The 14,518-nt window shown below is 53.3% G+C and overlaps 6 protein-coding genes across 6 annotated transcripts; 3 read left to right on the forward strand and 3 right to left on the reverse strand.

The window, feature by feature from the left end:
* Window positions 1-627: 627 nt before the first annotated feature.
* On the forward strand, window positions 628-1,065 carry Z520_02807 (uncharacterized protein; the record flags this gene model as incomplete). Its single annotated transcript, XM_016773320.1, has 1 exon — window positions 628-1,065. The coding sequence occupies one exon, from the start codon at window positions 628-630 to the stop codon at window positions 1,063-1,065; it is 438 nt and encodes a 145-aa protein (XP_016635377.1).
* Window positions 1,066-2,193: 1,128 nt separating this feature from the next.
* Z520_02808 (uncharacterized protein) lies at window positions 2,194-4,136 on the forward strand (the record flags this gene model as incomplete). Its single annotated transcript, XM_016773321.1, has 5 exons — window positions 2,194-2,445; window positions 2,503-2,818; window positions 2,879-3,316; window positions 3,423-3,901; window positions 4,056-4,136. 5 exons carry the CDS (start codon window positions 2,194-2,196, stop codon window positions 4,134-4,136), a joined length of 1,566 nt encoding a protein of 521 aa, XP_016635378.1.
* A 798-nt stretch (window positions 4,137-4,934) lies between these two features.
* Window positions 4,935-8,177, reverse strand: Z520_02809 (uncharacterized protein; the record flags this gene model as incomplete). Its single annotated transcript, XM_016773322.1, has 1 exon — window positions 4,935-8,177. One exon carries the CDS (start codon window positions 8,175-8,177, stop codon window positions 4,935-4,937), a length of 3,243 nt encoding a protein of 1,080 aa, XP_016635379.1.
* A 472-nt stretch (window positions 8,178-8,649) lies between these two features.
* Z520_02810 (uncharacterized protein) lies at window positions 8,650-9,765 on the reverse strand (the record flags this gene model as incomplete). Its single annotated transcript, XM_016773323.1, has 3 exons — window positions 8,650-9,151; window positions 9,201-9,314; window positions 9,368-9,765. The coding sequence occupies 3 exons, from the start codon at window positions 9,763-9,765 to the stop codon at window positions 8,650-8,652; spliced, it is 1,014 nt and encodes a 337-aa protein (XP_016635380.1).
* A 1,512-nt stretch (window positions 9,766-11,277) lies between these two features.
* Z520_02811 (uncharacterized protein) lies at window positions 11,278-12,783 on the forward strand (the record flags this gene model as incomplete). The annotated part of the gene is made up of 2 exons (XM_016773324.1): window positions 11,278-12,015; window positions 12,085-12,783. The coding sequence occupies 2 exons, from the start codon at window positions 11,278-11,280 to the stop codon at window positions 12,781-12,783; spliced, it is 1,437 nt and encodes a 478-aa protein (XP_016635381.1).
* Window positions 12,784-12,987: 204 nt separating this feature from the next.
* Z520_02812 (uncharacterized protein) lies at window positions 12,988-14,127 on the reverse strand (the record flags this gene model as incomplete). Its single annotated transcript, XM_016773325.1, has 1 exon — window positions 12,988-14,127. One exon carries the CDS (start codon window positions 14,125-14,127, stop codon window positions 12,988-12,990), a length of 1,140 nt encoding a protein of 379 aa, XP_016635382.1.
* Between the last annotated feature and the right edge of the window lie 391 nt (window positions 14,128-14,518).

The following is a 14,518-nucleotide window of genomic DNA, read 5'->3' on the forward strand; positions in this document are numbered from 1 at the left end:
TCTGGATGGCCCCAGAACAGGTCAAGGGATTCCCAATGGAGGGTGAAGTGGTTGCACAGAAGCAGTAACAGCGGCAGCAAGAGGAAACCTGTCACATTTCAGCTGCCAAAGGCCCATCTGGGTGCCGTTGCTTGCCTTGGTACCATCAGCGCAGTCTGCAGGGCCGCAGTTTGTCCCTGGAAACGGAAATTTTGTATGACATGACGCGGCCGGCGACGCAGGCGAATCGCATGGGGTTCAATTCAAGTTGTTGCTGCTATTTTCAACCACGGCAGTCTCTCATATATTTACCGCGTATTCATTCCCTTACCTGGATACATACCTAGGTACTTACTATGTATGAAGATGTGATTCCTATCCAGCTTAGCAGTTGCCTGAGTGCAGTGGCCTAATGCCATGTTGACTATACGACATACGCACCCGGTCGTCCATCGTCTCGTCAAGATGCATTCCTTTGGGCTGGGTGCTTCAGGCCACCACTTCAGCCTGGGCTTTTCTGTTGCTACACCACAATATATATACAGCACATCTTCATGGCAACTGGGCCTGCTCACGCTGCTCACTCCGCTAGAAACAGCAACGACTGAACTCACTTGTACAGCAGCTAGAAGCAGCGACTACATGACCATGTCACTACGCCAGCAGCTCCTCGAAACAGCCAAAAGGTACCTCGACGCCCACAATCAGCGCGACTTTTCATCCATCGCCGCTTGTTGCGCGCCATCCTGTACCCATCGGGGTGGGCCATCCTCGGTCATTCAACCGACTCGCAACAACGACGAGTATGTCGCGTTCATTGTCGAGGTCTTCAAGATGATGCACACCTACCATGCCGAGATGACGGATGCCATTGTCGACGAGGCCACGCGCAAGGTTGCCCTGTTCTTGCACGCCAAAGCCACCGCCGATGCGGGCGAGTACGAGAACGAGTATATCATCACGCTGACCATGAGCGAGGATGGGAAGCTGGTGGAGGATCAATATGAGTTTATCGACAGCCACACCATGGTGCAATGGATAGCCAAGCTGGGTAACTGGGGACCGGAGAATTGGGAGAAGAAGTGATGAAACTGTCTGCCTACCTACTGTAGGTACTTGAACCAATGTTTAAGGGCACGGAGAGCTACCTGGTACTTAGTATCTATCATAACTGCTGAAACTCTCAATGACGAATGGGGCCAGGAAGAATGACATGGCACTTGTCAATAATTTTCCCGTCGTAGCCGTCGTAGCCGTCGTCGCTCACTCTGCCCTTGACCGTCCACCAGCTTCAAGCACATCATCTTATTATCAATGCAATGCTGTATGTGTGCCCACTGCTCCTCCTGGGCTCCATTTCTCTGGTTTTTCATTCCCACTTGGCCGCCGCCGCCACCACCGCCACCATTACCATGGGCCTCCTCTCGTGCTCCTCGGCGGACGGCAACCTTACCCCACCAAAATCATCGCTTATACCCACCTATCCAGAGCACCCTATCTTTTTGGTCTTATACGCTCTGACGGCGAAAACGGCTGGCCTTACAGCCGACCGAAAACTTCTCCTCCTCTTTTTCTCATTGGATCCCCCTGTGGCCTCAGCCGTCCCAAATGCTTGAACCTCCATCCGCTTAACCTTACTAGATCCTCGCCGATCACCAACAGGTCTTTGGCGTTCAGCGGCCTTCGCGATTCGCTCTGCTTGGATGATGGATCGTCAGCCTTTCCCACAACTACCACGCCTGTGTCGTCACCATGCTTTTGTGATCCCTACCTAGGTACGCAGCGAACATGCACACAAGGGTTCGTCTCCATACTGTGGCTTTGTGTTGCTTGACAGTATCGCCGTCTCCTCCCCTCATCCTTGACTCCTTGTCTAAGCTTTTTCTTGTCCGTGTTACGTCGCAAGCTTGGTCTGCCCACCCCGTCCGTGATCGCAGCTCTGTCCCTTAAAAAGAGCCCTTTCCTCTCTACACGGCGCATCTACCCTCCCGCCTTCTTCCCTCGAGAGTGGAAGAGATTTCCGGAACTTCTTCGCCCCTCTGCAATTGGTATTTCCAAAAATCACATGCAGGCGCCAGATCGTCTCAGTGCTGATTCTTTGTATTTCACCTGTTTCATACGGGTTATTCGCGCGGTCAAGTGGCGTTGATCTACTTGATCGAACCGGCCCTCTAACCCCTCTGAACTGGTATTGCCAAAGCCACTGCTGCGAAAATGTCCGCGATGAACGAAAAGACCGAGCCCGGCTTTGGCGAGGGCAACGGCTTCAAGCCTGAGGGATCCGTCGACTTGGAAGGACGGCGCGATTCCACCATGGTCCAAGGTCGCAAGATGAGCAGAATCGGTCCACCTCCGAAGATTGGCTCTTTGCCCGACACCTCCTCGACGTCTGATGATGAGTATGGCAAGCTGGTCGCCATGGAGGCCAATGATGCCATCAAGTATCGCACTTGCTCCTGGCAGAAGGTCGTTCAAAGTTCCGCGCCCAACACTTTCTTTACGAGGTGCTGACGAAAGGTATAGACTGCTGCTTTGCTCTTCTCCGAGTATATCTGCTTGGCAATCATGTCATTCCCGTATTCGTACTCGGTGCTGGGCTTGGTGCCGGGCCTTATTCTCACCGCCGTTCAAGCCGCATTCGTGCTCTACACATCTCTGGTAGTCTGGGAATTCTGTCTGCGCCACCCTGAGACCAGAGATGTCTGTGACATCGGACAGATGCTGTTCTGGAACTCAAGATGGGCGTGGTACTTTACGGCCGTCATGTTCATCTTGAATAACACCTTCATCCAAGGGCTCCATGTGCTGACTATTTCGCGCTACCTAAACACCATGAGCGGTGCGTATTTTGACATCACACACGTTTTATGCTCCTTGGAAGAGACTAATTTTCACACAGGGCATAGCGTTTGCACCGTTGGTTTTGCGGCCATTGGCGCCGCTGTCTCCTGGCTCTGTTCCATGCCGCGCACCTTCAGTGCTCTGTCGAAACTTGCCGCCTTTTCTGCCTTTTTCACCTTCGTTAGCGTTATCCTCGCTGCTGCATTCGCCGGCGCAGAAGGCAAGCATGGTACGGCTGGCTACAATCCGGATCCCAACCACATCAACGCAAATGGTGTGAAACAAGGCGGTGAGCCCCTTGTTCTTGCAGTCCCATTGGCTGGGACGACGTTTGTTTCCGGGATGAACGCTTTCCTGAACATCAGCTATACGTTCATCGGACAAATCACGCTGCCTAGTTTCATTGCCGAGATGAAGAACCCTTATGACTTCCGCAAGGCGCTGTGGCTGGTTACCATCTGCGAAATCATTCTGTTCAGCCTTGTTGGTGGAATTGGTAAGTCTAGGCTTTGGACGACTTCCAGCCCCCTTTCGAGCCCTTTTCCAAACCCTTTTCCAGCAAGAAAAATCCAGACCGATAACACTAACACACTCGGTTCCAGTATATGGCTACACCGGCACCCAATACAACACGGCGCCCGCCTTCGGCAGTCTGGGCAACGACATCTACAAGAAGATCTCCTTCTCGTTCATGATCCCGACGCTCATCTTCCTCGGCGTCTTGTACGCTTCGGTCTCGGCGCGCTTTGTGTTCTTCCGCCTCTTCGACGGCACGCGACACAAGTCCTCGCACACCGTCGTGGGCTGGGTATCCTGGGCCGCCATTCTGGGCTGTACCTGGGTTTTGGCGTTCATCATTGCCGAAGTCATCCCCTTCTTCGCCGATCTGCTTTCGCTGATGAGCAGCCTGTTCGACTCCTTTTTTGGATGGATCTTCTGGGGCGTCGCGTACCTGCGCATGCGGCGCGCGGATCTGGGTCCCGGGTTCTGGAGAAAGAGGGGCATTCGCGGGTGGATCGGATTCCTGGTCAACATCTTCATCATTATCGTGGGCGTCTATTTCTTGGGCGTGGGCACTTATGTGAGTACATCTCGGCTGTTTCGAACTTGTCCTGTGGCCCCTACCCTAGTTCACACCTTTACAAGTTTTTTTTGCTCTCGAGTGCCATTTGTATCCATTCCATCCTATCGACGAGAAACCGAGGATCTCACTAATATGATGAAATTCCACCCAGGCCTCCGTCGACAGTATCATCCTGGACTACCAGGCCGGCAACGTCCGCGGCGTCTTCACCTGTGCCGACAATGCCGTCTAGTCACAGCCACTCTCTACACTACTGATGAACGATCGGACGGAGAGCGAATGTGCAAGTGGGCATGAAGAAGGGGAGCACAGAACGATATCCTCGACGTCCCTACTCCATACCCAGAGAAGAAGTAACCCACTCACTTATTACTGTGGACGTCAACACAGCGAACAAGCAAAAACCAAAACCAAACAGTAACGGAAATTATGGAAACACGACCCGGTGGCATATATCTCTGCTACTGGCTACGTATGTATATATCGTACACGACGGCTGTCACGCACGCATGCAAGAGAAACACGATCATGCTGCTGTGAGGCGATATAGAGAGACAAGGAAGAATTGAATTGTTTTTTTCTTTTGATAATGAATACAGCAAACAACTGTAAAAATACTAGAGAATAAAGGAAAAGGATAGAAGGGAATGAAGGAGACGGGTCCCATAAGCCTCACCCCAGGAAAGCAGGAAATGCGCGGGATTTATCAACGGAAACCTCGAGACGCAAAGACATGTATGTGCCCCAGCTGGGGCTTGGAGTAATTCTTCCCAACTGGATGAGGTGGATGGGTGGGTGGCACTGAGATAGCACTGGGACTAGCACTGGCACTGGCACTGGCACTGGAGATCTATTCTCCTCGGTCAATTATTCATACTGTGTGATGTGGCCTCCTGTGCAGACTCCTCCGTATTCGGCACAGACGTAGGTAGAAGCCGTGCTTATCACGAGGAGGGATGTTATGCAACCTTATTCCCTATTCCATGATTGGTTTTGAGACAAGTACCTAGGTATCTCGTAGGGTATCGATCTAGACATCCTCGTCCTCATCATCCTCGAGCATCTTTGCATAATCCTCCACGGAAGCAAAGGTGGGCAAGTTTTTCAGCTGCGACCTCTTGGATTTCTTGTTGCGGCTGCGGTCGTCCTCGCCCCCCTGCTTGCCCTTCTTCCTCGTCGCTGCAGGTTGTGCTGCGGCGGTGTCCGAGTCGAAGCCCGCAAAGTCGGACCCGCCGTCGTCGGCTCCCTCGTCCTCCATGAGATCGTCCTCGTCTTCGTCAAAGAACGCAGGGTCGATGTCAACGCCTTGATCGTCGTCATCATCATCATCTTGGCCTTGGTCGTCGTCGTTTTCAAGCCCGCTCAAGTCTTCGTCTCCGTCTGCAATTTCTCCATCGTCATCCGATTCCAAATCCGCCAGGTCGAGATCCACATCATCGTTGTCGTCCTCGAACTCGTCGCCCTCCAAATCTGGCGCGCTCTGCATCATCGCCTTCCAAATTTCATCCTCATCATCCGCTTCGGACTCATCATCCATGTCGTCGTCTGCGTCCCGCCTCTTCTTCTTCTCCTTCTTCTTCTGTAGCTTGTCCCTCTTCTCACCAGCCTTACCGCCCTTCAAGCTCGTGAAGTATTGGTGGAAGAAGACGTCCTCAGCAGCGACTTCCTCGCTCTTCTTCAGCCGGAATTGCTCGCTGTTCACGGGAATTTCCTTCTTCCCACTCACACCCGTTCCGGCAATCAGTACAGCCTGTGAATTGTCTGTCGCCATCGGTTGCATGATGCTACTGCCCCTGAGACCCGAGCTCGAAAGCTTCGGATTGCGGTACACGAAGCGGTCGAGGAAGTGCGAGAGCGTGTGTAAATTGAGGTCAGGTTTTCCGGGGAGTGGTTGGTGGCGCAGGACATGGTCGGCGCTGACGGACACAGAAGGATGGAAATGGGCGAGGAAGGGAAGGAGTTCCCACAGGCACGTGTTGTCGGCGTTGGCATGTTCTGGGGCGCGTTTGTGGGCGTCGTAGACATTGCTGCGCTGCGGCTGCTCCGAGTCTGAGGGACCATTCGTGATAGTTGTATTATTGGTTGCGTCCGCATCGTCTTCATCCACAACATCCCGGAACACCTCAACGTCATCTCCTTCATGATCTTCCGGCTCATCCGTCAAGGCCTTCAGCGAAGGAAACGTCTTCTCGAGATCTTGAATCAGGAAAAAGGCTCCACAGATGAACGGCGGTTCATGCAGACTCAGGACCTGCACAAGCCGTTTGACAAATGCCTTTACCCTCTTCACGCTCAGATCGGCCTTCAGAGCACGATGCAGCAGATTCAGGTACAGCTGCTGTTTAGACGCGGTGATGAGGCGCTGATCGAGAAGAGATTCGTACAATACACGGTAGAAGCGGTCACTTGAGGCTTTGTGTTGGGAAGAATGGGAGATTTGTTGGATCAGCATGAGGGATTGGATGCTCGTGTTGAAGTTGGCTGAGTGGGTGATTTTGAAGAGCGTGTCGAGGTGGTCCGAGAATGCTGAATTGCTGCTGGCGCTGTTACTAGTGTAAGGGTATGCCCGGTTGACACCGGTAAGGATGGCGGAGATGAGTTTCTCGCGAAGTTCTTCGGTCTGGGACTGACCGCGTTCTTCTCGGGATTTTTGATTCTTTTTCTTGCGACCTTTGCCCTGCACAAGGTTTGTGTCAGCTTCGTTCTTTGCGAATCCTTTGTCGCTCTTCAAGAGGTCGGTAAACAGTCCAAAATAGATGTCGAGTAGCTTCGTTGCCACGTCTTCCTCCTTCGCACTCAATGCTGTCTGGTTGAGAGTAACCACGGCATAGTATTTCCCATGCAGGGTTTGTCCGGGTCGGAAGATGAAATCTGTCTCGATGGCGGACACAACCACCATTTTCATGGCGGGATGTGCTAGCAGCAATTTCATCAGTGAATAAGAGGCCTGAGAAGCAATTTTCTTCACGGGATCGCCCAACTTATTGACAAGGAGGCGCAGCAGGTTTGATTCCTGTTCCGGCCTTTCCTTGAGTAGCTCGAAGACGTAGCTGACGGCGCGGGCCTTGGAGAATTCAATCTCGTCATTGCACCATCCCTCCAGGATCTTGAGCACTTCAAAGTACTGCTCTTTCAGCCAGCTCTCGAAGGCCCAAGACACCAGATGTCTTTGTTCAAGGCCGCGGGGCAGCTTGTTCCCTCTTTTCCATGGCCTTAAAACCACAAACGGGAGTGCAGGCTGGGCTTGAAAGGCGTAAAGCTTTCTCGACGCGGGAAGAAGTGAACCTTGAGCAAAGAGATCTTTGAGCGCTCGGAGCACATCAACGGCTTGAGAACGACTGCGTTTTCGAGCCAGGCCGATGAGGGTTTCGAGAGCTTTGATATTGTGGATGGGCGAGTCTTGCACGGCCAACGTTAGGGCTGATATTTTGTCCGACAGAGTTCCTGATGAGATGACAGTGTTGTAGAAAGCATTGGCGGACGAGGACTGTTGCGACTCATTGAACTTGTGATTGTCCTCATCGAGAAGAGCCTTTGCATATTCGTAGAGTTCGTCGATGGATTCCTTGGACACAGAGTGCTTAGGAGAATCTTTCGCGTCGAAATCTGGATCAGGAATGTTGTACCAATCCGGCTTTGGTTCGCAGATAAGCCGCATGTTCTTGTCCCGGCCACTCTTATCCACCTGTTGCGATCGGACAGCAGTAGTTCCTTGGCCCTCCGTAGACACAATATCGCCATCTACCTCATCTTCTCCTTCGGGCTCACTTGAGGCGTTCCCGTCATCGCGGCTTTCTCCTTGAGCGAGGGCGATCTCTTTGAGGATATTTCTCATTCCCTTGTCCAGCTTCTCTAGATCTGCCCCCGGGGTGGTCCCCTCAAGCTCTGACTCGGAGTCTGCATCTGCGAGGAGCTCCAGATCTTCGGCCGTCCCACCAAGAGTCTTCATTTCCTGTTCCAAGACATCACCCCCTGGTTCTCCTGCGTTTCCTTGAGAGGGCTCGTCCTGCCGGCCATTGTCCTTGTGTTGTCGGGTGAGGATCCTGCCATTGCGATCACGCTTTTTACCTCGTTCTATCACTGTTTCGTGACTCTCATTGCGACTCTCATTGCGACTCTTCTTCTTGTCCTTCTCTTTGGCTTCGCCAGGATCGCTGAATTGGTAGCGACGTTGGATCGTCTTCCGCAAATCGTCGACCAAAGATGAGTTCTTGGTACGCTGCCCGGGATCTTTCGAAGATGTGCCACTATGGCGAGGTTTCGTTCTCGACATTGAGCTTGTAGCTTCACTGTTGGTCACGGACCAAGCGTCGCACCTTGCAAACAGAACTAAATTCAACCCAGCGAAAAATATCTCCAAAAATCTGGAGGGACTCCGGGTATTCCTCGGCCGGGTTTAAAATATGCCAAGACTAGTTATCTCCTCACCACCTTTCCGATGGAGTGAGAGGCAGTGGGCACGAGTACAGAGTACATACGACTAAAGGAGGCGCAGAGGGCATCCCATTAAAGGGTGAATGGGACATGTTTACCTCCTTGTGATCGAAACAAGAAAGACAGGCGTGTATTGCGCTACCTGTCCCCGGACTGCCTCAACCATGTTCACAATTAAGTAGATGCTTCCTCACCAGGACTTTCTCCCTCCGTGTCTATTTACAGCGGCCTCCATCTTTTCGTTTCAATTTTCTCCTCATCCCAGTGAAGTCTCCTTGATGTACCTCACCAATCTCCCCAACCGCCCTTACTCACAGGAGAGTCATGCCAAAAAGGGCGACCATACCCGCTAGTGCCATCATTGGGTTTCCTGCGGCCAAAGTGTAAGCAGCTGCATTGGTGCTAGAAGTACTGGGAGTTGCTGCTGACCCACTAGCTGTAGCCGATGCGCTCGCAGGAGATGAAGAGGCCGATGTGCTGCTTAACCCAAGAGTGTCATTTTCCTTAGGAACTCCCTGCAGAAGTGTGACGTTTGCAATCTTAGGATAAGGCACGACACCATCGTCTGGGTAGGCAGAGCAGTTGGCGTTCGCAGCAAGGGGACAGCTATATTGATCGCTGCAGATGGTCTGCAGCTGAGGCCCTGCTGATGGAGGAATCACGGCGGCTGGGGGAATGCAACGATAAGTAAAGGTCTGATCGAGAGCGGTTCGAGTAAAATTGACGTCTGGCTCTTCGAATCCGATCGACTGTCCGGCAAGCACAATCTGTTCGTTGAAGTAACCAGACTCCCAGATGTTGGGGTCCATGAACCTTCAGACCGTCAGTGCTTTACTGTCGAGGATGCATGAAAGACACTTACTTGTGCACCTCCCACATGCTTGCGACGCCCTGATAGTGGGGGAAATCAGCGCTTCCCTGCTGGGAGCATCCGTAGAAATCGCCAAAGTACTGATACACGTGCGTAAGGAGTCGGCTGCAAAGTCAAAGGTAAGCAACATATGGTCGCAAGTGGGTCAGAGAACATACTATTGGTTCGAGTTCGTGGTGTTGGCCGGCTTGTTGGCAAGCAGTGCTGCCGCTCCTCCATCATCAAGCCAGTTTACGGCCTCGGACTTTCCACCTACATTGGTAGAGTAGTATCCACCAGTGAAGTATGGCAGGAGATTGACTTGGTGGCCTTCGTAGGTCTTGGGGCCTGCAATTCCGTCTACTTTGATGCCGACATTGGGGGTGGTGTAGTTGCCCAGAATGAAGGTATGGGTGATCAAGGCCATGAGTTCCTGCTGATTGGCGGGTGTGTTGTCTTTCCCAAGAATGAGGGGAGTATAGTAGTCGCAGATGGACGTGGTGTTGGGACGCAGAGCGTTCACAACTCCGAACGCCGCGAGGAGTGAGAGGGCTTTGACAGACATATTCAACGGCATCTTGATGGACACAGATTTCACTCAGAAAAGACTTCGCTGGGATGTTTAGAGACAAGCCAGTGGGCTGAAGAAGAGAAAACGAGAGACTCTGGAGGGATGCTGCAATTTAAGTGTCGGCAGACCGAGGTCATGTTCAAGGGAGCTTTGCTCCAGATCGGGAAGCTCTGAATAAGACAAGCCACGGCATGCAAGGTCCAAGGGATTAGTTGTCCAAGGAGGCTTGTCTCAAGGGGTTCTTAGAGCACGGCAAGCAACGCGTGCTCGTACTCACAGCATCCATTGTCTAATTTCAGCTCGTGCAACGCTTCCAAATAAGGAAATCGGGCGCTTTCATCCTTGCCGGACAGAGCGAAGGGACGAATCACACCTGGTTGATTAGCAGCGGTAGATCGGTGAATCTGTATAGACGAGGGGCCGTGCAGGTTTGGGCCGCCATGGATTGCGACGGGCTTTACAAAGTGGCGTCGTCGACAGCTTCATAATCTTGAGCTCGCGGAATGTAAACAAGAACAGAATCTCTCCGCACGCCTGCAGCCTCGCGATGGCCTATCAGAGCAAAGATCCATCTGCTGACATATGGTCCTCGCGGCTGATTCGCTCTCTTGGATGGTCCGCCTTAGGATGCAGGATCTCAGTCAGAGTAGCACACTGCAAGGGACAAACTGAGGACAGAAGAAGAATCTCGTGCTTTGTAACAGGAAGGCTAGAGGTTGGTCAGTCGTAGGTCGAGGTGGACTAGAGAAGGACAGGAATGAGCTCGAGAAGTGGATGAGGATGAGGATGAGAATGAGAAAAGCAGCGAGGGCGATTGCCAAGAATTTGCCAAGGACACTAGTGGCTACTTTTGCATGTAATGCTCATCTGCTTCTCGCAATAAATACAGCTCTGCTTATATGCTCCACCCTAGCCCCAACCTCGGGATAACACAGCATCTGCACAACTTGGATGTGAACCCGCATTTATTGTGGCCCCTGTACCCCGGAATCCGACCACCCGCAGCTGCGTTGAGTGCAGACTTCTCCGTGGCTGCTTGCACAACTATTGGATCGTCAATCAGGTGCCAGGCTAGCTGGTCTCGCTGGCTCTTGCTGCTCTCCAGCTGTTGTGCGGTTGGTCTAATGCCCTCCTTCAAAATGAATTTTCCTCGACGTCCCTCCGCGCAATACTTTCAATATCTGCCCAGTCGGTGTTAGTTCTACGAGATCAGACTCGTCCATCTGACCCACCTCTCCTCTTCTATACGGAGTTGCGGGCGCCTAGTTTGTTCAACTGAGGCGGCAGCTGAACCGCCACGATGCCTCCACTCCCACGGGCTCCCAGGAGCAGGGGTTGCACGCAGTGTATACAGCGCCACGTAAAGGTCAGTCAGTGGGATTGCCGCTGTTACTTTTGCCAGCACGCGATTGACAGAGTCTACGTCTTCAGTGCGACGGCAGACCAGAGTATTGTAGACAATGCGCCCGCTTTGGACTCCCTTGCTCGGGTCCTATTCAAGGACCTATCATTCTCGACATGTCTGCCAAAGTTAGTCGCCCGCGCAAGAAACGGCGAGCAAATTCGATGGGACGACACGCCTCTATGACCGACAGTAATAGTGTCATGTCAACAGAGGCCAGCGGTGGGAGTCCTCTGACTGAGGGTGGCCTCTCAATGAGCTCGGATGCATCTACTACTTGGGGATTGCATGCTGCTGCACACGAAAGTCCTTTGCCGTACCAAAACCTTTCACTGATTATTATGGATGTCCTCGACAACAGCAACTTTGTTGAACAGTGTTTCGTGGAGAAGTTTGTGGAACTGAGCACGAGTTCGAGGTTGGGAATGAATCCGAATCGACCCCGATCGTGGGTGTTTGCCCTTCCCAACTTGTCATCGAACACCCAGACTCCTTCTGTAAAATTTTCTATTCGAGCTGCGAGCTTGATCTTCTTTGCAGTTTTCCAGCACAACAAGAGCGCCGAGGTCGAAGCTGTGCGCTGGTATCTTGCCGGTCTCGAGAGCCATCGTGGATTGATACAGGGTTGCAACGACTCCGGCTCAAATTCATTAACGCAGAACAAGTCGACATCAAGCAGCACAGATATATCAGTGCCAATGATGTTTCTCTACTTTGAGACGATGCGGCGGACGTCCCTTGACGCCTGGGCTCACCACATTGCGGCGGCCGTCACGATAGTCGAGGCTCGAGGCCCGGATCATTACCGCATTGGCCATGATCACGCCATGTTTAGGTCTCTTCGCACGTATGCGGTACGTACGCTTATAACACATAAAGGAAGTCTTTTTATCTACGGGATTAGTCTCTAATGGAGTTCACAGGCTTTTAAGGCCCTTCTCAAAAACGACCCTTGCAATTTCGCTTCGCCGGAATGGTGTGAAGTACCCTTCACAGACAGCACCAAAATCCCCTACGAATTTTTGATCGACATCCTCCTCGCTGTTCCCCACCAACTCAAGCTCATCTTGGTTCCTGGTGGCGACTTCGGAGACTCAATGCACAGGATAGCGGACCTCGACGACTCAGACCAGCAGGTGCTAGAAAAGGAGACACTTGTTCTCCTCCAACGTCTACAAAACTGGTGGTGGCATTTCACCCAGGACACCGGCGTCTATGTCGGTCGGCTCAGTGCAAACTCGGACCAGGACGCTCTCGACTCACTCACAATTCAGCCGCCTGTTGGACAGTGTGTATTTCCTGATACCTTGACTGCGAAGACCTTCTCGCTGTACAACGCTATGATGGTCATAGTCTACTCTGTGCTGATGGCTCTCGAGGAACGGAAGCCATCTTCCGGGATGATGTCGCCCATTCCACGCTACCGTGCTGAGATCGAACGCCACTCGTCCTCGGTATTGATGGCCGCCTGGTTTCAGGACTCGCGGCATCCTTATTGCGGCGATGCGTTGCGGACGGGATTCTCTCTGAAGATCGTGTCATTGTTGGGTGCGGATCAAGGGCAAAAAGACGAGGCACTTAGGATGATGGTCTCGTGGGGGATGGAAAGCAAAATTGAATAGGATGGGTGGCTTGATCTTCAAGACACTATATCCCCCGAATCAGCATTCGGTGAAGGTTCGTGGCTTTCCTGGCATGTACATGGCTCGACATTATGAGTCCCCAGAGTATATCAAATGATGTACTTGTATATTTGTGCATATCTTGTTCATGTTCCTCTTCTGGAACAGGACATCGGACAATACCTCTTTGCTTATTTCCTCTCGTCAAGTTTCCGACCGAAGGCTTCCTTCTGCCTTTGTCAGCCACTGATTAATGAACTTTTGGATCTCCTCGTTATTCGCTTCGATGGCCATCAGGTGTCCATTGCCCCTAATGCCCCTATCCGCGAGATAGACATGCTCGACTGGCACGCCTGCGTCGCGGAGGAAGTCCGCCGTCAAGTGGTCATAGCTCGCATGGTACGAAGCCTCGGCGGTGACAAGCAGGACGGGGATCGACGCGAGGTTGACGAGCTGTCTGGGCGGCCGTGTCTGGCGACATCCGCGCGTGGGGAATCCGCAATCGAGTGGCGGCGTCTCCGGGCTGAACCGCTCGTAGCTGAGCTGCGTCGCGTCCGCCGCCAGCGCTGGTGCGAAGCTCAGAGGCGTCGAAGTGATGCCGAACGGATGATGCAGTGTCCCGACCAAGGCAGCAGAGCGTTTGTTCTTGTTGAACGGCGCGACGTCCGGCAACTCGTATGGCGGGCCGTGAGGCTCCAGCGCCACAATGCCTCTGACCAGCTCCGGACACTCGTCTGCGATGTGCCACCCCAGCGGGCCAGACTGGGAATGTGTGACCAGGTACGCGGGTCCAGTCCTGGTGAGGAGAGCACGCGCGGCGCTGCGCACCAGCCGTTCCATGGCCTTATAGTCTGCGTTGTGCCCGACCTGGCTGGCGTAGAAGGCGTCGAAGTGCGCGTCGCCCATTGTGCCCCTGCCGGGCCACTGCGTGTGCAGCCTCGCCGTCGGCCACGCGTCGGGTGCCGGTGCCGTGAAGGCCGCCTGCAGCTCTTCGGCCGTGTAGTGCTTCAGCGCGCCCATGTCGGCGGCATGGTACCGCGACCGACCTACGCCCACCAGGTCGACCACGTAGCAGCTCCAGCCTTCCTGCGCCTGCAACAGCGCCAGACCCGGCCGTCCGTCTGGCGTGACTTCGAAGTGCGTCCCCGTCTGCGCGGCGCCGTGGATGAAGATGACCGTCGGCCGGGTACCAGGGGTGTCGTTATCGTCTGCGCCGTAGTGGCGAACGCACATCTGGCCGCTCATGTGCGTTCCTTCCTGGTCCCGTATGTACTGTCCGCCGACGTAGAAGACCGGCGGGATCTTCCATTTTGTCAGCTGCTGCGTCGTCGTCGTCGACGACATGGCGTGAGGGCATCTGAGGAAGTTGATTCGGTTTGTCAACAGCAACGGGTCCTAGTCATCCTATAAATGCTTACCTCGCCGGATTAAGAGCTATCTACCTATCCATGCCATCATGATCAATGTAGCCACTCCGTTGGGGACACGCTTCTGGCTTAGCATGCCCCGAAAAGCGGACGGGCGTGGCTCTCCGGGCCAGCCTTGAGCACTACCCCCGAGCCGCTTTTCGGCCGTAGAGACCACCGAAACGGTCGCAAGCGGCCGCTGCATTTGCCCAACAGGAAAATGCACCATGTCTCTAGCATGCTGGGCAACAGAGACAGGGTCTTCTGCGGCAGAAAGAGAGGCGATGGTGCAAGTTCATTCTATTACTTGACATTAGCCGACTTGATAC

This window comes from Fonsecaea multimorphosa, assembly GCF_000836435.1.
Source record: "Fonsecaea multimorphosa CBS 102226 unplaced genomic scaffold supercont1.4, whole genome shotgun sequence".
NCBI lineage: Eukaryota > Fungi > Ascomycota > Eurotiomycetes > Chaetothyriales > Herpotrichiellaceae > Fonsecaea > Fonsecaea multimorphosa.